The 23,392-nt window shown below is 40.6% G+C and overlaps 2 protein-coding genes and 4 non-coding genes across 7 annotated transcripts; all 6 read left to right on the forward strand.

Annotated features, from left to right (window-relative positions):
- Positions 1 to 207: 207 nt before the first annotated feature.
- Positions 208 to 11,543, forward strand: ppt2b (palmitoyl-protein thioesterase 2b). 2 transcript variants are annotated; one of them, XM_042077086.1, is made up of 9 exons: positions 208 to 743; positions 1,169 to 1,264; positions 1,578 to 1,731; positions 5,762 to 5,857; positions 6,251 to 6,358; positions 7,383 to 7,466; positions 8,198 to 8,282; positions 8,516 to 8,570; positions 9,112 to 11,543. In XM_042077086.1, exons 1-9 carry the CDS (start codon positions 558 to 560, stop codon positions 9,253 to 9,255), a joined length of 1,008 nt encoding a protein of 335 aa, XP_041933020.1. In that variant the 5' UTR covers positions 208 to 557; the 3' UTR covers positions 9,256 to 11,543. The 2 variants fall into 2 exon arrangements, with proteins under 2 accessions (XP_041933020.1, XP_041933021.1); XM_042077087.1 differs by lacking the exon at positions 1,169 to 1,264 and having other exon boundaries at positions 209 to 743.
- Positions 11,544 to 14,490: 2,947 nt separating this feature from the next.
- rps5 (ribosomal protein S5) lies at positions 14,491 to 19,199 on the forward strand. The gene is made up of 6 exons (XM_042077333.1): positions 14,491 to 14,618; positions 15,392 to 15,497; positions 15,809 to 16,018; positions 16,825 to 16,953; positions 17,528 to 17,626; positions 19,077 to 19,199. The coding sequence occupies exons 2-6, from the start codon at positions 15,393 to 15,395 to the stop codon at positions 19,143 to 19,145; spliced, it is 612 nt and encodes a 203-aa protein (XP_041933267.1). The 5' UTR covers positions 14,491 to 14,618; position 15,392; the 3' UTR covers positions 19,146 to 19,199.
- Positions 15,565 to 15,696, forward strand: LOC121696359. The gene has a single exon (XR_006026302.1). It is a non-coding gene; the product is annotated as a small nucleolar RNA SNORA3/SNORA45 family (small nucleolar RNA).
- Positions 16,397 to 16,530, forward strand: LOC121696361. Its single transcript, XR_006026304.1, has one exon. It is a non-coding gene; the product is annotated as a small nucleolar RNA SNORA3/SNORA45 family (small nucleolar RNA).
- On the forward strand, positions 17,298 to 17,430 carry LOC121696362. Its single transcript, XR_006026305.1, has one exon. It is a non-coding gene; the product is annotated as a small nucleolar RNA SNORA3/SNORA45 family (small nucleolar RNA).
- Positions 18,607 to 18,740, forward strand: LOC121696360. The gene has a single exon (XR_006026303.1). It is a non-coding gene; the product is annotated as a small nucleolar RNA SNORA3/SNORA45 family (small nucleolar RNA).
- Positions 19,200 to 23,392: the final 4,193 nt, after the last annotated feature.

Raw genomic sequence — 23,392 nt, forward strand, 5'->3', positions numbered from 1 at the left:
GTGATTGTGAAGGTAACTCCATATTCTCTGAATCATTCTGTTGATGATTACTGATATCATTCTGATAATTACTTATGCTATATGATACAGTACACAATAGTTGATTTTAGTATGACAGATAATTACTTCCTTTATTTACATATTTTGGTTAAATCAGTTTAGCGAAACCGGAAATGACTTCACTGGCGGCGTGATCAAGAAACCGGAACAAACAGGTTGGATACAAATACAGACTTGATGCAGCACGCCATATGCCGACGGAGTTGATAGAAAGTGGTGATGAGTAGAAACGTTCGTTAGCTAGTAAACAAACAAAAACACATGCACATTTAACCAGAATAGGGCTGTAAATAGCTGGGCGTTGACAAAAGGGACCCGTTCACATCTGTAATGTTTTAAGGCTGTTTTTACATTCAGTATTTTGCTTCAGGTATAACAATGACCAGCTAGCTTGGTAACCGCTGCCTGCTTAACGTTTTTGCTGCTTGTTTTTACTGTTCGGACGTGCTGTTGTTTAAAAAGGGTTTAAGAAAGGGACCGTGTCTGGGGAAAACGCAATGTCAGTGTTTTGCGCAAGAGTAACGTTACATCACCAGAAGAAAAGCGGGGCGACCAGATTATTGTGGTCCCTCCTCGGAGCCTGTTTTTTCTCCGCTGTTTTGGGGTACCGACCAGTGATCATTGTCCATGGACTATTCGACAGCTCCGGCGATTTTGTAAATTTGCAAAGATTTATAAATCAGGTGAGTTTAACTTATCTATAGTGAATAACTCTAGAAAGTAGCACATGCGACCTTGTTGATATACCAAACATCTTTGAGCAAACTTAGTGACTTAAAACGATAAGGCACTTGTGGAACCTTGAATGGTCACACTTTGCTTTGTGTCCTGCAATCTGAGATTGGATACATATTAATCCTTTTCTTCAGGAAATGTGTTTTGGCGTTCGTTGCATTGTGCATTTGATTTTTAGAAGATTGTCAACACATCAGCCTCACTAGTATTTTTTTTTTAATATATATATATATATATATATATATATATATATATATATATATATACCACTAGGCTTAAGCTGATGCCACTAGGTCATTAGAATTGTTAGCGCGTAATTGTGTTACATTTTAACAGCGCGTAAATTTAACAATCTGGCCAATAACTGATGCAGAGTCCAGACAGGCCAGATGTTCATATCTGGTGGAACATCGTGTATCATTGGCGGTTACTGGGTGGGACGACTGACTCAGCGCTTTCAAGGCTCCAGGCAGTAAACCAACTAACAGTCGTAATGGCCATGTTGAAGATGACTGATGTGAAATCCTATATCCTATCAGGCTAAATGTGATGACCCTCTGTGTTTAGAGCATATTCATTCATGGGCCCCCCAAAAAATCTAGCAGCGACAAAGAATTAAGCACACAATACACTCATTTATTGTAGTACACAGTTAGTGTAAAAGTACACAAGTACACAGTTTCTGTAAAATAAATATACAAGATCCATCACACCACCATCTCATTTCTCGACTTTTCGTTGCTGAGACTCTAACCTCAGTTTCCTTCCTTCCTTCTACCCAGTCTCACCCAGGCACAAATGTGTCAGTGATCGACCTGTTTGACAGAAGCGCCAGCCTACAGCCGCTATGGAAACAGGTGGAGGGGTTCAAGGAGGCAATCTATCCCATAATGCAAAATGCTGCTGATGGCGTCCACCTCATTTGTTACTCTCAAGGTGATTCCTCTGAATGTTAATGTGTATGTGGGATTGTCCTTAGATAGGTACACTTTGACTCTAACCAGCAATATGAAGTGCAATGGTAAATTGTCTATTCAAAGCAAAACATAGAAAGTAAGCCTTTAATTTAAGCTAGATATAAGGTAAATAGATAGAAAGATGTCTTGTATGCAGAGAAAGAAAGAAAGAAAGAGGTGAGCACAATAGTCATACTTCCATTAAGATACATTAGGTCTTAATGGAAGCCTCTTCAGATAATGGTTGATTCACTAATGGTTGATTGACTCCTAGAGTCCATTAGGTCCAAAAATATAGCTGCATATAAATCAGTGCAATTAATTCCTTTACCTATAGTCCTACTTTAACCCAGTGAAACTGTTTTTTCAGGGAAGATTTAGACATTGATGAAGAAAATAGTAATGATGCATCTCTTCAGCTACTTTAATATATTGTATCCTCTATGTTATCCTCTAATGTAACCATGTTTGAGAAACAGAATGCAGAATTTTAGGGCAGAGGTGTTATTATGACCGCCGCGCAGCGAAGCGGCGGTCATATAGGTTTAGTCAGATTTGTTGTTTTTTTTTCTGTTTTTTTTTTTTTTTCTTTTTTTTCTTTTTCTTTTTTTTTTTTTTTTTCTTTTTCGCATGCCCAAATTTCCGTCAATGATTCCCGGGACACTGAAAGACCGGGGTACACGAAACTTGGTGGACATGTAACCCCACATGGATAGCATGGAACCATCGTTTTTCGTTTTGATCTGTAGCCCCCCCGCTGAATTGGACCCCCCGAAAGGAGGGTAGGGCAGACACAGTTTTCTGTGAATATCTCGAAAACCGTAGGGTTTAGGAGGACCATTTTTTTTTTGTATGTTGATCTCAAGGGTCCATGTCAACCCATTCCATAACCACTCATTTCATGTATAGCGCCACCTAGTTAAACACAAAAAAGTAAAAATGAGGTGGTGTAATTGAAGGTATCTGTGACCTAACATAGTCAAAACTGCACGAAATTGGAAGTGTAGGATCATTATGACACCCTCTGTATGCACGCCAAGTTTTGTGGAATTCCGTTTATGGGGGGCCACACAATAAATGAATTTATGTTACTATACACCAACTGGCCTGTAGGTGGCCGGAGACAGTTTTCTGTGAATATCTCGAGAACCGTAGGGCCTAGGAGGTCCACCTTTTTTTTGTATGTTGGTCTTAAGGGGGCATGTCAACCCATCCCATTACCACTTATTTCATGTATAGCGCCACCTAGTTAAAAATTAAAAAGCAAAAAATTAGGTGTTTTCATCTCAATATCTCTGGCTGACAAGGTCAAAACTGTACGAAATTAAAAGTGTAGGATCATTATGACACCCTCTGAACGCATGCCAAGTTTTGTGTACTTTCGTTCATGGTGGGCCTTACAATAAAATAATTTATGTGTACATTTAGTGACGTACACCAACAAGGATTCCCGGGACACTGAAAGACCGGGGTACACAAAACTTGGTGGGCATGTACCCCCACATGGATAGCATGGAACCGTCATTTTTCATTTTCATCTGCAGCCCCCCCGCTGGACTGGACCCCCCGAAAGGAGGGTAGGGCAGACACAGTTCTCTGTGAATCTTTTATGGTATGTTGGTCTCAAGGGCCCACATCAACCTGGCTCATAATCACTCATTTGTGATTTGCCCCCTCCGCCCCGGTCAAAAATGAAAATGCAATATTATTCTGCTTTAATCGCCCCTATCTTCAGTTAAGATGTTCAGAACTGCACCAAATTTTATGTGTATGATTGACCTGGCATTCTCTGGGGGTCTGGGGGTATGCCAAGTTTCGTAGAATTTCATCCATGGGGGGGGCTAAAAAAATTAGGTTATGTGTACATTTAGTGACTGTACACTCATTGGCCTGTAAATGGCGGTGCACACATATAAACATGCACACACACAGGCACCCACATACTATCGGTATTAGAACGGCCGATACATAATTACAAATTCAATAGGATCAAAAGAAAGCCAAAATATTCATCATCATCATCATGGCTGCATTTTCAGTATTGGCGATAAGTAGTCGTTTGTCCACTAGATGGCGCATCGTTGCAGTGAGACGTAATTTTTTTGGAAGTTAAAAGTGGGTTGAAAAAATAATGGACACTTCCTACAAGGACTGTAATTTACCGCAGCAAACATCTAATAAGGACAGGACGATGTTCACATGAAGTGTAAGTGAGGATGAAGTGAGGATGTTTATCGGACATGCTTGGTTTTTACTGCAGGTACGTTAATCTTGTAATATCAATAAGGACCTAGGTAATGTTACCGTTAGCGTTGGTTGAGTGATGGAGGCCCATTTGATTGATTGCATTTGTAGAAAACTATAAATGCGGTTATACCAAGCAAATTGATAGCAGCACTGTTTGTATCTTTCGACTGTCATTTATTGCACGTGCTACAAAATCATTCTGTGCAATGGAAGATTTACCAACGTTACACCGGTCTGATACAGTTTTGCCTATACATGCGTGAGACTGAGACGCCTGTTTATTTTGTTTTAAGTGCGTGCAGGGTGTGAGAGGGGAATCGACGTGCTTTGATTCCAGCTTGGTAGTTGTAGTCTGTGAAATTAAAAAGCACGTGTGTGTGAAGTATCCAAACAATGACACCTTCATTTCATTATGGCTGCTTTAGCAACACACCTTAAGCTACTGTGTAGTGGGTCCCATTTAGAAGTGGCTACTTCATTCGCGCTTTCCTTGACTCATGGAACTGCGTGAATGTTATTACAACTTTTCGCCACGATATGGCAGTTTAAGTCCGCTTGATACTGTAAGTCGTAAGCCATTGGTTTCCAAAGGAGATTTTATTTGTGTCGCCAGCATAGCCTATTGACAATTTATGTTGTAAATAGGCCTACCTTATAATCCTACCTGTAGCTTAGGGAAGCTAACAGCTTTCTATTAGGATCTAGTTTGTTAGTTACAGTTTTGTCATAACTCCCTAATGCATTTTTGCATTTAGAATAGCCAGAGCGTGTATATCTCAATCTGAAAATTAAACAATATCGGGTGCCTATGGACTAGGCTGGGTGAACCCAGCCTGATCTGCCCGCTATTTATTTTTTCATTTCTTAAAAGATTGAGCTTGGTCTGATGAAAGCCAGACTAGCCATGGACCTCAGTTACACAATGCAAGGGAACATGAATCAGCCTATATTTGCACGAACAATAACGGACAAAAGCTCTTCAACTTTGTCCCGTTAAAATGTGTATGAACAGTCTAGCGACGCATTTCATCAAGGCCCATTTGGACATGTCAATTATTTGCACCACTGGTTAGATGTAAAACAGCATTTCGTTTCAGACTACTGTTACTTAATTTGTGCATTAACAATAACGTTTCAGACTACTGTTACTTAATTTGTGCATTGACAATAAAGTATTACATGAACTAAAGATGACTAAAATCTTATGTAGAAGAAGAAATATTCACAAAAAATCCATCCATCCAAAAATGACCTTTGTTTTTGATAGCTGTTGAAAACGGCATGGAACTGACAGAGATGTTTTTGTTTATAAATACATAAAAAAAAAAAAAAAAAAAAAATAACATTATGCTGATACCTTTTGCTTTTCCCAAATACAATGTAGCCTACAGGTGTAAGTGACCTTTCATCAATCCAGTTGCAATGGATGAACTGTGATGACCTGCCCTACTTGTGATTGTTTAGAGATTTTAAAGGTTTTATAACAATGCTACATCTTCTTTGGCTATTCTACAATCTATTCACCTTTTCAGCACAAGTAGGCTACTTTCTGTGCAGCTGCACACACACACTCAGGCATGCCAAACAAGCATACACAAAAGTTTCAAGAGTGGGGGATGGAGTAAAAGATGGAGACAAATTGAAGTGTGATTTATTTTCGCGGAATGGATGTACAGGACTGAGCGGCGGTCATATTTTGTACCGCTATGCGGTACATCTAGTTTTTTTAACCACTCATTAAAATCCTCTTATTTTTTCCTCAGGCGGTCTGGTGTGCAGAGGCATTCTGTCGACCCTCTCGGACCACAATGTCCACTCTTTCATTTCGCTGTCCTCACCTCAGGCTGGCCAGTATGGAGGTACATTTCAAACGCAGCAGTTTCTGATGGCTAACCTCAGTTCCCCACACCTCAAAATGCACTTCTTTTTTTGGGTGGTGGTAGTGTAGTGGTAAAGGAGCTGGCCTAGCGTGTAGTAGCCAGTCAAGTTGTGGGTTCAATATAGGGATTCCACTGTTGTGCCCCTGAGCAAGACACTTAACCCCAAGTTGCTCCGGGGACAATGTAATCCCTTGTAATGGAATTGACATATGGAAGTCACTTTGGATTGAAAAGTGTCTGCTGAATGAATAAATGCAAATAAGTGTATCCACAGCTAAAAGTGCACTTTTGTTTTTTCGTCTCTCATTGCCATTTTTTGTATGGTTGCCACTCTGCTTTCATTCACTGTCTATCCCATTTTGTTTTTTCCAGACACGGATTACCTGAAGTACCTCTTTCCTTCCTTTGTCAAATCAAACCTGTTTCACTTCTGTTACACATCTGTGGGTCAAAGAATATCCATCTGCAATTTCTGGAATGGTGAGGATTGTGGAAAACCATTATAGAAACAATAGTGTGCAGAAAGGCTTTTGCTATGCAGTTAGACACAGTGTCAATAGTGTTTCTTAAGATAGGGAGTGTTGTTTTTGTTGGTGGGGCAGTCGTGGCCTACTGGTTAGGGCTTCGGGCTTGCCGGTTCAATCCCCGACCAGTAGGAACGGCTGAAGTTTCCTTGAGCAAAGCACCTAACCCCTCACTGCTCCTTGAGTGCCGCTGTAGCAGGCAGCTCACAGCTCTGGGTTAGTGTGTGCTCACTGTGTTTCACTAATTCACGGATGGGAATTTCACTAATTCACGGATGGGATACATGCAGAGATCAAATTCCTTGTATACGCAAGTATACTTGGCCTAGAAACCTGATTTACATTTACAATCATTTTGTAATTGTGTAATTGTTGTCATGCATGATAAGAGGTTCTAAAGCTGCAGTTGGCAAGATTGTTTTGATCATATTCACTGAAACCGACACTATGCTCCGACAGATCAACATAAATCAGCCCGTTTTAGAAAAAAACCCGCACTTCTACCTCCACCTAGAGCCTGTTATTTGTTTTGCAAAAATCCACAGCTCCCGGTTCTTCTGGTCCAATCAGAGCAGGGCTGTGTGAGATCTGACTGTCAATCACACTCTGGTGCACACTGACAAGCACAAACTCGATGAGAGGGTGCACAGTGGTAGTGGGAGAGGGGTATGAGAGTTGTAACCATTCAAAATTTTGGCTAAGTCCCCTCAATCTGTCAGACTTGCCAACTGCAGCTTTAAGAGCAACATTTTGTAAGATTCTATGGGAACTTTTCGACACATGACATGGGACAGTTTTCATGGACATGGGACACATTTCTGACCATATTGTTTTGATTTAACAAATGAAAGTCATTTTGCATAGACTGACACCATTTTTATGCAAACATCACTATAGAATATGTTTATGGTGAATGATTATGTGTCGGTCAGTTAAGTTTGTCTCATGATGAGTGTATATGGATTTGTGTTTGTTTGTAGATCCTCATCACAGAGATATGTATATCAACAGCAGTGACTACTTGGCACTGCTGAACAACGAGAGATCGAACCCCAATGCTACCCGTAAGTCAGTCGTGTGTGTGTGTCTGTGTCTGTGTGCGCGTTTGCGTGTGTTTGCGTGGGTGTGGGTGTGTCATGGCAGCAGTGAAATGTGTAATGCTTACCTGTGATACCCATCTGGGTTGATTGACACGGCACATCTGTTGAACTGTGTGTATGCATGGAAGGGAAGAGTGTTTGGTATGTATGGCTAACTTGAGACTGTGCGTGTGTGCTTAGGGTATGATCTGTGATCCACTGAAGGTCCTAAATCACTGGCATTGTCATGTCAGTGTAAGGTGTCCTCTACAGAATAGACAATCTAGCCGGAAGTGTTCTAGTATCATCAGCCACAGCTAAAATCATGTCTTTGAGTTTCCTCAAAATTTGGGCCCCAAGATGTATCTTAACTTTTTTTGTCTTGTTAGAAACACAATAGGGATTAGTTTGTTCAGAAGTGGAAGGGCCATCTGGAGTATTCTTGTTTTGACAGAAAAGGAGCGGGTCAACGTATAGTTCTGAATAAGTCACCAACTGTGTGGTGAACAACAATCCTGAGAAAATATTTTACTTTCTGGTGTCTGAAAGTTTTCTTAACTTTAGTAATGACTTAATGATAATGATAACTCTGAGTCCCAGGCCCAGATATGTTGAGAACCACTAGACAGCCGAATTTAGCCATATAAGCCAATTCAATGTGTATCAAACCTATGTTGGTGACCACATGTGGATTAATTAGTGTCTTGATCTTACAGAGTGGAAAAACAACTTTCTTCGCATGAAGAAGCTCGTCTTAGTTGGCGGGCCAGATGACGGAGTCATCACTCCGTGGGAGTCAAGGTGAGCCTATGCTATTGTCTGTAATTTAATCCTTCGGGATTTTCCTCACAAATCATGTGATGCGTCTCTAGGTGTGTTTTATAGCCTGGTCTACTTTCTGCCGTACAGCACTGACCTCATGTCTTTTTCCAAAGTGTCAATATGAAATGCATGATTTTATGACCTGGCATTGGTGTTATGGTGGTGCTAAGTGTCTGTATCTCTCATATTTTATTGTCTCTTTTCTCCCACAGTCAGTTTGGATTTTATGACGAAAACGAAACTGTTGTTGAAATGAAGAACCAGGAGGTATGTTTGTTAAATATGTTTATACTTTGTGATGATGTCCCAGGTAACAGTGTCTCATGTCCGTGCCTGACACATTTCTGCAAAGGACATACACCCCTCAGAGTCATAATTAGTCGCTGTCCCTGTATGAGGTTATTTTGCTCTTTGATAAATAAAAATAAATGCCTGATACAAAGACCAGCCTTTATCCATTTACATTTTACATTTAACATTAACAGCATTGATTAATAAGCATATAACAAACATTTATTCATTTAAAAAGTGACATGTCTTCCATCACTCCCTAACTTGTTGTAGTTTAATTTAAGAGTAACTTTTTAAAGAATGGCCCCACTAATGGAAATTTCCCATCTCCTAGGAAGAGTGGCTAGATATGACACTTGTGCATTATGGTTTTGGAGACCATGTATATCCATCTTTTGCTATTTCTTGGCCTTTCTTCAAGAACAAAGTCACTCCTAAATCCTTTGTACAGCCACTGTCCCAAGCACTTGTAGCCAGTTGAACTGATCCCTTCCCTCTCCTGATCTGCCTTGCTCAGGTGTACCTGCGGGACACGTTTGGCCTGAAGACGCTGCAGGCTCGTGGGGACATGGTCCTATGCGCAATGGCTGGCGTCCAGCACGTCTACTGGCACTCCAACCAAACGGTGTTCACTACCTGTATGGAGAAGTGGCTGACCTAAGGCGCTCGTCTTCCTCTCGGGTACCATGAGGGTTAGACACACGGCCCGATCCGACCCTTATAACTCAACCAACCCACCCAACCACCCAGCCACTCACTTACTCTCTCACCCCTGTGCCTTTTCCGTCAGAGAGTGAGATGCACACAGTCAATGCAAGACGAGGCAAGAAGACGTGGTATATTTTTCAGCAGAATTTCACATATACAAATACAGTATATTTGAACGTGTTTTTTGTTTTGTTACGACAAACAACAAAATGAAACAAACTTATGTCCTCACCCTATGTGTGGAAAAGCACTACACGTTCAATCAACTTTACACTTCCTACTGCAGTTTACTCCGCACACAAACATCTTTTTTACCATTTGTAAATGTGTGCCTATGTGTGATCCATATAGAACGACTTAGTCTATGAATCATTGTGCCTGAGAAGACTTCTGCTGTCTCAATGCAAGCATCGAGTCTAATTCGAGGTTTTACTTCATGCTCAATCATGTCATGAATATATATATATTTTTAATTATTATTTTATTTTGCTTTTAAAGCATGTTAGCTCACGTATGCAGTAGAAATCATGCCTTAAATGTTCAGTCATCCGTAAGAGTTACATTTAAACCGAAAGTGCTACACTGCTCCTGAGTACACCTTTGGCATCATGCTCTCTTGAGCATGAAAATCTAGTGTAAATTTGATTATACTATACCATTCCCGTGATTAAGTTACATATGAAGTCACCAGCCGCTGGCAAACACACACTGACTTTTTGCCCAAAGAGTGCAACTTCTAACTGCTTGTGCCCCTGTGCCACCCCTAGTGTCACACCCCTGAGGGACAGTAAAGTGAAATAGAGAATAGAACTATAAGAAAGGGACAGGTGGAATAGAACTATAAGAAAGGGAAACGTAGAAACTCATTAAAGGGAAAAGTGTTCTTAGGAATTATAGGGCAATGCTAGACTGACATTCATCTGTACCGTTGTCTTATGTGTTCCATGCCGTGACATACCTCTCATTGAAACTAGTAGACACACACACCTCAGGCCAGGGCTCAAGATCTATTTTATGTGGAGACGAGTCTGGCAAGAGTTGACAAGCTGTTTTATTATTTAATCTTTGTAATGTATTTTAATGTTGTTGTAGTGTGTGTGTGTGTGTCTGTTTATGTATGTGTGGGTGTGTGACTGTGTCTGTGTGTGTGTGGGTAAGAGAGAAAGAGAGAAAGAGAGGGAAAAAAGGGACTTAAAAGGGAAAAGTGAAGTCCGTACTTGCACAAAAGGGTATGGAGTGTAAATGTCTATTTGAAAGCTATCCTTTAGGATTGAAAGGAAATAACCTTCTCATGTAGATATTTTATTAATCATGGCAGTATTGTGTGTGTGTGTTTAATTTATCTACTTGTACTGTGTAATGCTTGTTTATTTCTCTGCTTTTGAAAAAAAAAAGAAAATAAGTTTTAATTTATGTTTATGTATTCTAGTTTGCATATCTTTTATCTTCTTCTACTGTTCTTACTATTATTATTTTATTTTTAAAGATCAATTGGTCAGTGGTAGACCATCTGAACTTTCATTCAGAAAAAAAGACATTTAGTCCTTGATCTAGATTGGCCAAACAAACCCATTTCTCTTATCGTTGTTTGAGGTTATGTTAAGGTTTCCTTTCCTCATGCTTCTCCTTAATTTGGACAAATGATTCACAGACTGATGATTGTCCAATTTTGTTGTGTGTGTTATTATCTATTATTGTGTCACTTAGCCTAGAGTGGTCCTGAAGGTCAGGGTTTCTTTTTTTTTTTTCTCTGACCATAAATGGTAGTAGTTTAAATGTGAGAGAACAAAAAAAAACATTTTGTTAAGCTTGTATCACTTGTTGTACTGGCTATATATTTTCTAGCTTGGTTTCAGTTAATACACTCTTAGGAAATGTGGGATTGTCTAAAGCTACCAAGGTCTCACTGCCCTGTGACATTTGAACCCATAGATGCCAAGGAGAACTGTTAAGGACTCTATCCTTTTAATATTATTATCCAAATGGAAGAAGCATGTTTCATTTTTTGCAAACAATATGTCAACAGACATCCCTTCCATTTAAAGTTTGAAACCTTGAAAGAAACCTATCCTTTTTAGATTGTGTTTTTCTATTGAAAACATTTTACCAATGTGCTTTACAGTTTGTACTTGAAGATATCTGTGTCCTAAACATGTGTTTGTATATTTTAAATGGAACATTGTTTTCCCTCAGAATGTTGTTAATGTCTGCTCTTCTAAATAAAAGGCAGTTTTATTGACATTATTGTGTTGATTGTTTGACTGACTAATCAATCAAATTAAGGGACACTACATGGCGGCAGCTATTGTGTAAACCAGGCCTACTCAACTAGTGGCCCGTTGGATTTCACCTGCAGCCTGCCCTCATGGTGCTTTCAAATCTGGATGCCATTACTACACTATCAATAAATCAATAAAATAGTCAGGATACTGTTTCACTGCTCTTTTAAAAAGTATGAGCTATGACAGAAGTTGGGTGTGAATGTGATATATTCCATCCCCTGGTACTGTTTTACTGGTTTATTTTACAAATAATCTATATGGACCTGCACTATAAGCACCTGTTTGGAATTGTTTTGAGAGCCTTTTGATGCATGATGAATAAAATGTCTGCTATTTATTCTGAGATGTATATAGTGTTTGGGAATATCTTTTATTGAACGTATTAAATGTAGCTGGATACTCATGTCCCTGACATGATAACGCATGTCTCTTATAGCCACAATAGGAATCAATTTAGCAACACCGTATTTTGGGTGGCCCGCAAAGACCTAGGGGTTTTCTATCTGACCCACTTGATAATGAAGTTGAGTAGCCCTGGGGGGTATTCCAAGTATGTGGTTTAGTGACCAACCTAGGTAAATTAACTCAGAGTAAGTGATAAACCTCCTACAACATTAGGAGGTTGACCCAGGGATGGATTACTGCACGGGCCTACCAGGCCCAGGGGCCAAGGGGTCAGGGGGCCCTGAAGCCCAAGCCTTTGCATGGAATCATTGCCTCAATATCAACAAATCAGGATGTAGGCTATGAATCTGATTGAATTTAGTATTGGCCATCCTCAAAATGTACCAGAATACAGGAAATCACATCAAACAAATTAAAAAAATTCTGGGGGAGGACCCCCAAACCCCCCCTCCCACATATACGACAATTAGTGGGGGGCCCTAATACATCTGGGCCCAGGGGCCCGAAAGTTCATAATCCGCCCATGGGTTGACCCCTTACTCTGAGTTAACCTTAAATGTACCTAAATTGGATTAAATTGCACATTTTCTCAAAATTACAGTAGGAGGTTTAGAAGAATGAGGAAGCACTTTGAAAAACAAATCTGATTTTAGATAGATAGATAGATAGATACTTTATTGATCCCCAGGGGAAATTCAAGATAGTAGCATACAGACATCACACACACACACATTCACTAACAGCAGAAAAAAGTAATTAAAAGTATATAATATAAAACTAAGCAATAAGGACAGAAGAAGATAAAGAATATACTAAATATACTACTTAGATTAACACTTAATCTAAATCAATTCTAAAAACAGTATCCACATAGTTGGTGATTAATCAAGAGGCGCTTGCAATGACTGAGGCAGTGACTGAGCCTGTGATTCTCTGTGCATAGTAAGGTAAGGTGCTCTGTGTGAGTGAGTGTCATGGTGATGGTGCAAATGAGTCCAACAGTGCAACAGCGCAAGAATAAAGTCTAGAGACCAGCATAAAATAAATATGGACATATCAGCAAGTAGGTAAGGTAATAATAATAAAAAAACTATAGAAAAAACTATATCTATCTAACTATATATATATATATATATATATATATATATATATATAGTTAGATAGATATAGTTTTTTCTATAGTTTTTTTAATATATAATATATATATATATATATAACTATATTAAGAAAAGGTATAAGTGTGGCCACAATTCGGCTGTGGCATGGAGGGAGGGGTTATGCATATGTGCTAATATAGCACGCAAACAGTGAGGCAGAAAGACAGTGGTAAAAAGTGGCTAGTGGACAGACAGTATCCAAACATGGAGGGGGTAAGAGGCAGACAGACTATGCGGAGAAGTCTATCTCTCCTCTTCCCTTAAGAAAAGCATTGAACAGTTCAATGGCCCTGGAGACAAATTACTTCCTCAGTCTGTCTGTTGTGCAAGGCAGTGAGCGAAGTCTCCAGCTGATCAGGCTCTTCTGCTTTACAATAGTGCTGTGGAGTGGATGACACTCATTGTCCAAGATGTTGATCAGTTTGTTCAGGGTCCTTTTGTCAGATATTGAAGTGATGCACTCCAGTTCAGCTCCCACTACAGAGCCAGCTTTCCTTACCAGCCTGTCAAGTCGCCCCGCATCCTTCTTCTTTGTGCTTCCTCCCCAGCATACCACTGCATAGAAGAGGACGCTGGCAACAACAGACTGGTAGAACATCCTGAGGAGCTTGCTGCACACATTGAAGGACCGCAGCCTCCTCAGGAAGTACAGCATGCTCTGCCCTTTCTTGTAGAGCAGGGGTCTCCAACCTTTTTGGGAATGAGGGCTACCTGAAGACCAAAATCATATGGAGGGCTACTCAACAGAAACAAACAGACCCTCACCCCTTTTTTGCGAGGGTAGTCCTCCTAAATAATAGGCCTATGTGATTTTTACTTTTAAATTATCAATATTGTGTAGGCCTATAAGTATATATTAAGCAACTGTATTTTCATCTGATTCTTCAATACATTAATATCAATATGCAACACTACCAACATTTTTGTTCAGTTTGTTCATTTCAAAGTTTGCATGGGGAATCTAATCAAAAAAAACTTTAACACAAAAAACAAACAATCTTTTTGTGCAATTCATAATTTGGGTTACAATTTGTACCCATTATACCCACCCACCATTATGAATTTCAGACACAAAATGACCAACAACCCCCCCTCCCTCTATCTCTCTGAAGGGCCCAAGTGAGTAGGCCTATTTAGCATAGCCTACCGTACGTCTAAAGCATAAGAGCTACTCGGGATGTGATTTTCCTTAGGGTTGAAATTTATTTGATCAAATTTTAATTCAGTTTATTTTAACTATTTATTTTGTTATGTTTGTATATATATATATAAAGGCACAGTAGGCTATGACCATGACTTCATGTATTTCCCATTCCCGCCCACAGAAAAGTAGGCCTTTTGGACTACAAGACCCAGACGCTGATGTGTAGCCCCACAGGAAGTGATTGGAGCCCTTCCTATGTCTTAGGCGAATCGCCGCCATGAGGCCCTTTTCCGTCGTAAGGGAGTGCGGAGTGGAATCGTGTACACAAGTGAGTAAGAAAAAGATCGAAAATCGCCCTTTTTATGCACTTAAATAGGTGGTCTTTTGAGGATTTCTTGTTGTTAGAATGCTTGTACACCTCTTTTATGGTAAAGAAAGGTCGATTTACCTCATTTTGCTTGTTAAAACGTTTCATAAAGCAATTCCGAAATCACTTGTTCTCCATGTGTGACTGCCGTTCTACATGGACGTCTCTTAGCGGGCTGGCTATTTGTTAGCGTTATTGACATGAGGTTGATAGTGTAGCCATTGTATACCAATTGAGCAGTAAGTAATAATGTAAATGATTAACTGCAACAGTTATGGAAAGTTGTAGTTGTTTGTGGAATGGAAAGGCAAAACAGAATTGACTGCCAACTTTGCCAGTTTTATTGAGAAGACACGAAGCTAGAATAGCATTAGTTGCTAGCTTGTAGAGGACGGCAGTATAGTCGCGCAGTTTTGCTAGATCAACATGCGCTCCAATTTCATGAATATTTGTGATAATATAGCATGTCCGAGCACCGAAGTAATTTATTCCAAACTTACGGAGATGGAGGATTTACGTAATGGCCTGAAGTAATTAAAGTCTAGCGGGTAATGTTAACGTAATGTTACGATTTTAAGTTGGCGTTGACTACAAACTAAACGCATGTATTTGTATTGTTGGCTTCACTGAAAATGAGGACTACCCTCAATGAACTTCCGAGAATAAAGGATGAATGATACATTTACTGAAAGTCATTCCTGTGAATTCACCTACTACCTTGTTGCATTATGTAGGATGACAGACTGGGAGACTGCCCCCGCTGTTGCCGAAACCCCGGAGATCAAGCTCTTCGGGAAATGGAGCACAGATGATGTTCAGATTAATGACATCTCTCTGCAGGTAAAATCTAATATTGTTATTTATTATAATTTATTATACACCCACAACCAATAGCCCAATGTCTGGGAGCGAGACTAGAGTCACATCCTTACACACTCATTGTCTTGGTGTGCTATAGTTCTCGCAGAGAAATTTTCTTTGCTAATTCATTGGCTGCTGCGTTTCATTGGCCCAGCCAATCACCCGCTCAGAAACATCAATAATAGCTGTAGATGTTGTACGCACCAACCTTAAATGTACGTTATGTGCATGTTAATACTAGTTAGAGGTAGACAACTCTAGCTTATCTGTTTTCTTGACGTGCCTTGCAGGACTACATTGCCGTAAAGGAGAAGTACGCCAAGTACCTCCCCCACTCCGGAGGGCGCTATGCTGCCAAGCGTTTCCGCAAGGCCCAGTGTCCCATCGTGGAGCGTCTGACCAACTCCATGATGATGCACGGTCGCAACAACGGCAAGAAGCTGATGACCGTCCGCATCGTGAAGCACGCCTTCGAAATCATTCATCTCCTGACCGGCGAGGTACGGTTTCTATCTAAGTGGTCAATCATAGAGTTCTAACTGTATAAGATGATTAGGATTGTCCAGGTCAAAGAAGTTGGACACCTATGGCCAGTTCAGATGTGAACAGCAACAGAACCAATCATTTACACTTAACAGATTAGACATTCATATTTTCATTTTAAATGTACACTTTTTAAACCAAGCATTGTGTTAGTACAGATGGGTCTTCCAATACTGATGCATAATTTGATATATTTATCTAATTTGTTTAATTTGCATGCCTTAATTTGCATGCCTTTCCACCTGCTCTTGTAACACCTGGCACTACTAGTCTTTACACTCGGTGCACAGTACACTCTATTTACCAGATGTCTTGTTCCTGTACTCTTCTGTTTAAGCGAGACTAGAGTCACGTCCTTACATTCCACTATTGTCTGGATGTGCTAGAGTCCTCGCAGAGTAAAACTCTTTGCATATTCATTGGCTGCTGCTTAACTGTTGCGCAGCCAATCACCAGCTCAGAAACACCAACCCCCCCTACCCCAATTAGCCCCTTTCACAATTTCTGGATTTCCAGCTTCATTGAACTGAGGTTATTGATCTCTTGATAGGCTAAAGCATCTTCCTGGCCTTCCTGTAGACTGTGCTGTAGAAAAGTGACATTATACTACTGTTTACATCTTTGAACCTAAACCTCTGCTAACTCAGAAGTTTAAAAAAAAGTGTTGCATGTTGAATTAATCAGTTTGTTTATAGCGGACAACCGGCAAATGGGTCACCATTACTTGTAGTCTTTAATGCGACTCGTCCTTTCTCTTGTACAGAACCCTCTTCAGGTTCTGGTGAACGCCATCATCAATAGTGGACCTCGTGAGGACTCCACTCGTATCGGCCGTGCTGGTACCGTCAGGAGACAGGCCGTAGACGTGTCACCTCTGCGTAGGGTCAACCAGGTAAACCCAAGCACAACCTGCTTCGCTACTGTGACTCCCTAACTACAAGGCAATACTAGGGCTAGTTGGCACCTGTTTTGTCAAAGTTTGCCGTTATCCACTTTGCTAGCTGCAGAGCTTAAAGTTCTCAATTGTTGTGCTGGAATTCAGTGTCGAGCTGGGCCTTTTAAAATTTGATAATGGATAATTATGTATAACAGCTTAAACTTTTAGCTAACATCAAGCACAGAAATATTCCTCGCCTGCCCTGTAGCTAGTGTTATGGTGCTGGCCACTGTGGTAGTTGGTGTCATGGTTTTCCAGATGAGTAGCCCAGATGTCTTGTTCCTGTACTCTTCTTTTTAAGCGAGACTAGAGTCACGTCCTTACATTCCACTATTGTCTGGATGTGCTAGAGTCCTCGCAGAGTAAAACTCTTTGCATATTCATTGGCTGCTGCTTATTGTTGCGTAGCCAATCACCAGCTCAGAGACAGACTTAATATCTGGACCATGTCAATTGTGCATAACAATATTATCTTGAGTTGGTGGATGTTCTGTTTTTTTGAAGTGTGTACTTTGCAACTCTCCCACAGGCTATCTGGCTGCTGTGCACTGGTGCCAGAGAGGCTGCCTTCAGAAACATCAAGACCATCGCTGAGTGCTTGGCTGATGAGCTTATCAATGCCGCAAAGGTAAGTCAAGCATAGGGTTCCCCAGGTCTCTCTGAAACAATGTAGTATTTTTTGCCATCTAACGTCACAATAGACCTCAAGTTCATTTATCTGGGTACCATCTTTGCCCATATAAGGAGATCTGGATCTCATATGGGCAAAGATGGCAGCTTTGGGTCGTTTTGGTAGGCACACTTGAGATCTATTTCATCCCACGGCAAGATATGTAGTTCTGCGTAGAATCTGTGCAGAGCATACGAGACACCATGGACACAGTTGACCAGGAAGTCAAGGAGGGACAGAGTGAACAGGACTGGGCAGAGTGTGTAGTTTTAGTGGCAAGCATGGAGTTAGCTTCCTGATTAACAGGGGATCAAAGAGGTATATTTGACATGATGGTGCTGATTATTGCAATGGCTCTGGAATTGTTGATGGTAATGACAATAGTAAAGTAGGTCTCATAAAGTGAGAGGGCATTAATCACTCAATGTGAGATAGTGGAGCATAAGCTGTGTTTTTGTAGCTAGTTGCATACTGTAGGCATAGCTCCCTAATGCAGTTGCAATTTCAGTTGAGTTTTCTGACTAGCTAACATTAACAATGTGGGCTAAGCCGTGTGAGTGAGGTCCTCATCCTGTCAGGAAAAGCTAATGATGCAATCCCCATTGCTTCACTGTGATCAAAAAATGTATACCTGTTTAGTTTAACTTGCATCTTAACAGGAATAAACTGTTTATATTTAGTCATGGTGGGCTATTTTGATCAATGACATTAGCAGTTGATACAAGAAGACAGTTGTATAGGCATATGTGTCGATGTACCAAAGCAGTTGCTCTTAGTCCAGAACAGTTAAAATATTTAAGTGCACTAGTGAGATGTTATGGATGTTGAAGTAGTTAAGACAATTTAAACTCTGAAGTTGGCATTAAACATCTTAAATTTGACTTGCAAAACCCTGTACACTATTTACCAGATGTCTTGTTCCTACACTCTTCTGTTTAAGCGAGACTAGAGTCACGTCCTTACATTCCACTATTGTCTGGATGTGCTAGAGTCCTCGCAGAGTAATACTCTTTGCATATTCATTGGCTGCTGCTTAACTGTTGCGCAGCCAATCACCAGCTTAGAAACACCAACCCAATTAGCCCCTTTCACAATTTCTGGATTTCCAGCTTCATTGAACTGAGGTTATTGATGCCTTGGCAGAGGAAAGCATCTTCCTGACCTTCCTCTAGACCGTTGCAGAAGAGTGACTTTCTACTACTGTTTACATCTACAAACCTAAACCATGGAAAAAATGCTGCATTTTTAATGTGTTTGACAGCAGACAACCGGCAATGGCTTTGAAAGTTCAGCGGAAGTTGGTTTACCCGCTGGCGACATCTTGTGAAATAGGCTAATCTACAGGAGATCTAGTGCCTTCTGATGCACATTTACAATTGGACTTAATCATGTTTTTTTCTTGCTTCAGGGTTCCTCCAATTCCTATGCCATCAAGAAGAAGGATGAGCTGGAGAGAGTGGCCAAGTCTAACCGTTAAGCATGTCTGTCACTTTTTACAGAAGGAGGAAATAAAATTGATGGAAATACAAAACGCTTCTGTTTCTTTAAGTCGTGTTGGAGTTTTAACAAATCAGGATTGAGCTTTACCAAAGTCTTTTAGACAAGTCCCTCCACTCGGTGGCCATATTGCAGTGCACGTATCTTGTGCAGTGCTTACAAAGTGCCCCACACATTTATCAGAATCTTATACAAGATATCTAGATGCAAAATCAATCCCCTTTATGCATCACTATAATTGTCCCAGCCATTTAGGTTGAAATCAGCCTTGGTGTTGGGAAAGCACCTCTGTCACGAACACTGTCAGTGGAGTTACAGCCTCTGTGTGTTGCCAGATCTGGGAAAAAATAGATAAAAGGAAGCCCATCATGCATGGACAGTCTTCTTTCAACCTGGATATGTCAGCATGGACAAGTCACGACCCTCAAGAGAACAAAAACATCAATAGCCTAAACAGGCAAAAGCGCAGTGCCCCTTTTAGATGCGTTATAGCGCTCTAGTTGCACTTAGTTGTTAGCGATTGATCATGTTGCTTTTTTAAATATAATGCGTTTGTTAGTATAGGCTAGGAGATCCGCAACAAAGAGAAAAGTACCATCTTGGAGCATTAGCATTGCATCTTTGTCTGGGAAATTATGCGGTCGATCTACCCCCCCAGTTTTTGTATTTCATCCGCTGTCCATCCCTGGGAGCCGAGATTGGATCTAGACTGCTCAGATATGCGCAAAGACAGCGCACATATAATTTTTGAGTGGTCACAAAGAATGGACCATTTTTGTAGTAAACATCACTTGATTTGGGAACCCAAAATCATTATTTCCCCTACACATTTTTCCAGCAGCAGGGGTGTTAGTCATAGTTAGGCTAGGGGGTTTGGGGCATGCTCCCCCGGAATAAAATATTGAAAAATTACTCCTTAAATGAGGATTTCTGGCGAGTTTTGTCATTTGCAATGTAATGTCATAAGGGGCAGACGTGGCCTACTGGTTAGCGCTTCGGACTTGTTACCGGAGGGTTGCCGGTTCGAACCCCGACCAGTAGGCACGGCTGAAGTGCCCTTGAGCAAGGCACCTAACCCATCACTGCTCCCCGAGCGCCGCTGTTGTTGCAGGCAGCTCACTGCGCCGGGATTAGTGTGTGCTTCACCTAACTGTGTGCAGTGTGTTTCACAAATTCACGGATTGGGATAAATGCAGAGACCAAATTTCCCTCACGGGATCAAAAGAGTATATATACTTATACATTGTTTTGGAGGTGGTCTAATTGAGTGCCTGCCCCTTTAAGGATGCAAGAGAGTAATTTGATTTCTGAGGAAGGCTTGTTTGAGTCTGGAAAAATAATTGTGCATAGTGCATAAGGATATGTGTATACAATTCATTAGCCTGTTTTCATGTCATTAAAATAAATAAATAGAAAACGGAATAGAAAGGATACTCTACGGCTAAGCAATTTACAAAAATGTATGTACTGACATAAATAGTTTACATTAGAATTTCAGCCCAAAGTTGGAGACCATGTAATGATGCAATTTCACAGCTCCACAACTTATTGTAGGCCTACAGATACATGCTTCATATCGTCATATGGTAAGGTCTGCTGTTTATTTTGATATATGGCTTGCCAAGAGTTTGTGAGATATATCACCGAGAGTAGGCCTAATGTGCAGAATGCAAATGGGCCTATGATTTAATTTCAAGTAAGTTCAACGTTAATTTTCCCGCAAATCGTCTATCACAGCAACTTGGCGCTAATATCATTGCGTGGATATGTGTGATGAGTACTCCGTGAGCAATACAACCAAGAAGGAGGTGTGTGAATTTGGACGCAATTCCAGTCAGTCGGCCACATATTAGGTGGGGGAAAACACATTAAGGCCCCAGCCCCATTCTAGATCCGGCCATGCTGGAAGCAGAATTCCAAGTGTCAAGAGACAGGATGAGCAGTAGAGGCATCACATTAGTAATGAAACAAGAACCAACATAGTCGGCATTTAAAAAAGGTTTTAAAAAGTATTTCACAACAAGAAAAGTATTTCACAACATTACCTTTACCTTAAACATGACCGGTTTATATCCACCGATCCAGACAACAGGGTTGTTTGTCTTGTGAAAAAGACTTTACATATTGGTTCTCCTCTGGGGTTTGGATAGAGATCAGGTTGCCTCCATGTGATGCACATCGTATCTACAGATATGAGAATATTGAGCACAATGCATAATTTCATCTTGATTTAGTATGTCTTATAAATCTATCCTTTTGTTTCGCTAGTCTTGAAGTGAAATGAGGCTTCTGAATGAGCTGAATGATTGTTTTAATGTAAGTCACTGCCTGAGGAACTTGAGCTTTAAATGAGAGATGGATGAGAGACGGTTACCTGAGCATTGTCCCATGTCTCTAGCCTGGCGGGCCATCCTATATTGAAATGTATAGTCTGGAATTGAGCCATTCACCTTGCTTAATCCAAGGGGTGGGCAGGGAATTGTCTTTCAAACTGCCTAGGCATGCAGTCAGTGCTACGACCATATCCGTATCCCGTCTGCAAAACGGCAAATACATCCTTCTTCGAAAGGAATGACTTAAGTGCATTGTGTTGCTCAACTTTCAAAGAAAAGCAAGTCCAACTCCTCCAAAGTTGACGCTCGCCGTTCGCCATAGCCACCTTCCTTGTTGTTCACCGTCGCAGGACTGTCGCCATCCTGTTAAGCCCGCCTTAAGACTCTCTAACAAAATAGAGCGCTGTGATTGGATGACGTCCACGGCGTCAGCCAATAGAAATCCCTATGGTTTGATACTAGACGTACAGGCTGAGCAAATTAATTTGCCGCCGCTAGGGTGCGTCTAGATTTCTAGGCTACCATGTCTCTGCAGCTTCATGAAAACGATAGCAGGAATCTTCAAACTTTTCGAAGTTCTCTTTACACTGTGAGCCTTGGCTGCTGGCCTGGCTGAACGCAAGAGCAATGCAGACGAGCAGAGGAAAGAAAAGAGGGCCCATGATGAAGATCACCTGAGGGAGGAAGACTCAGGGCCACAGTGAGAATGCTGCAAGACATTATCCAGATATGTCAAAACTGCCACACATCATGTGGAAGCATAAAGAAGCTTAACCCTGATTTAAAAATGATTTGACAATTTACGTTATAAATCTATAGACCCATGAGATGAGATTGGAAAGGAAATACATTTCTGTTGTTAACCACTTTCCTTTCAATCAATAAAGATACACACTGAAACATTATTAGTGAAAAAAGCAACAAAGCTAGCCTGTAAGTGTTAGACATATAGAATGTATACTATCGGTCATTACCTTGAGGCTGAAAATCTCAGATGCTCTGTTTCTCAGGTGTGAGGTAAAGCTGCTGGATCTCCAGGGGACTTTTATACATGAGTGTCTGTCCACAATTCAGTGGAAGAGCCATGAACCTGCTACGCCAGATTCCAGCGAAGAATCAACAATCAATATGTTGCATCAAATCTGTTTAGTTGAACTCTGCCATCATTCCAAACATGACAGGTATTTGTCCATCTTCTACACTCCTCACCGTCTGCACTCTAAAAAAATGTGAACAGGATGAATGAAAAATATTGTTGAACCATGCACCCATTCTGGAGGAAAAGATCAGGCAATGTGCCGAGAGACCTGCCCCAATAGGCAGCATTGGACCACTAAACCACTCAATGATCCAAACCATACAGCCAAACAAGGCAAGAAATTGTTAATAACGATATCAATATTTTAGAGTGGCCCAGCCAGACACCAGACCTCAGTCCGTCAGAACAAGCATATTGATAAAGAGAAAATAAACATTAAATCAATATTTGCCAAGGGTATTCTCATTTTGTTTTTAACTGTATATAGTTAACAAATCTTGTTCCATGTGCCCTTTTTTGAATTTGAGCCCCTGCCCCTCAAAAGGTCTCTGCACGGCCCTGTCTGGCTCTGGGACTTAATACTTACACGAAGACAGCATTTCCCCCTGAAATCTTAAGTTTAAATATGTATATAGCTTGTTTGGTGAGAAATTGAGTCTATAGGTGCAAACAGGGTAGTAAAAAAAATCTTTCCATGATTACAGTGAAATAAGATACAGTAGCCTAAACCAAAATCTCAAAATTGACCATTAGCCTACATAGGGGAAAATATTGTGCCTGTGTCCTGCCTTAAACATTAGGGCTAATTGCATAATTTTGATTGTAGGCTTATACCTAATAGGCCTTCATTCTACT

This window comes from Alosa sapidissima, chromosome 21 (assembly GCF_018492685.1).
Source record: "Alosa sapidissima isolate fAloSap1 chromosome 21, fAloSap1.pri, whole genome shotgun sequence".
Lineage (NCBI taxonomy): Eukaryota > Metazoa > Chordata > Actinopteri > Clupeiformes > Clupeidae > Alosa > Alosa sapidissima.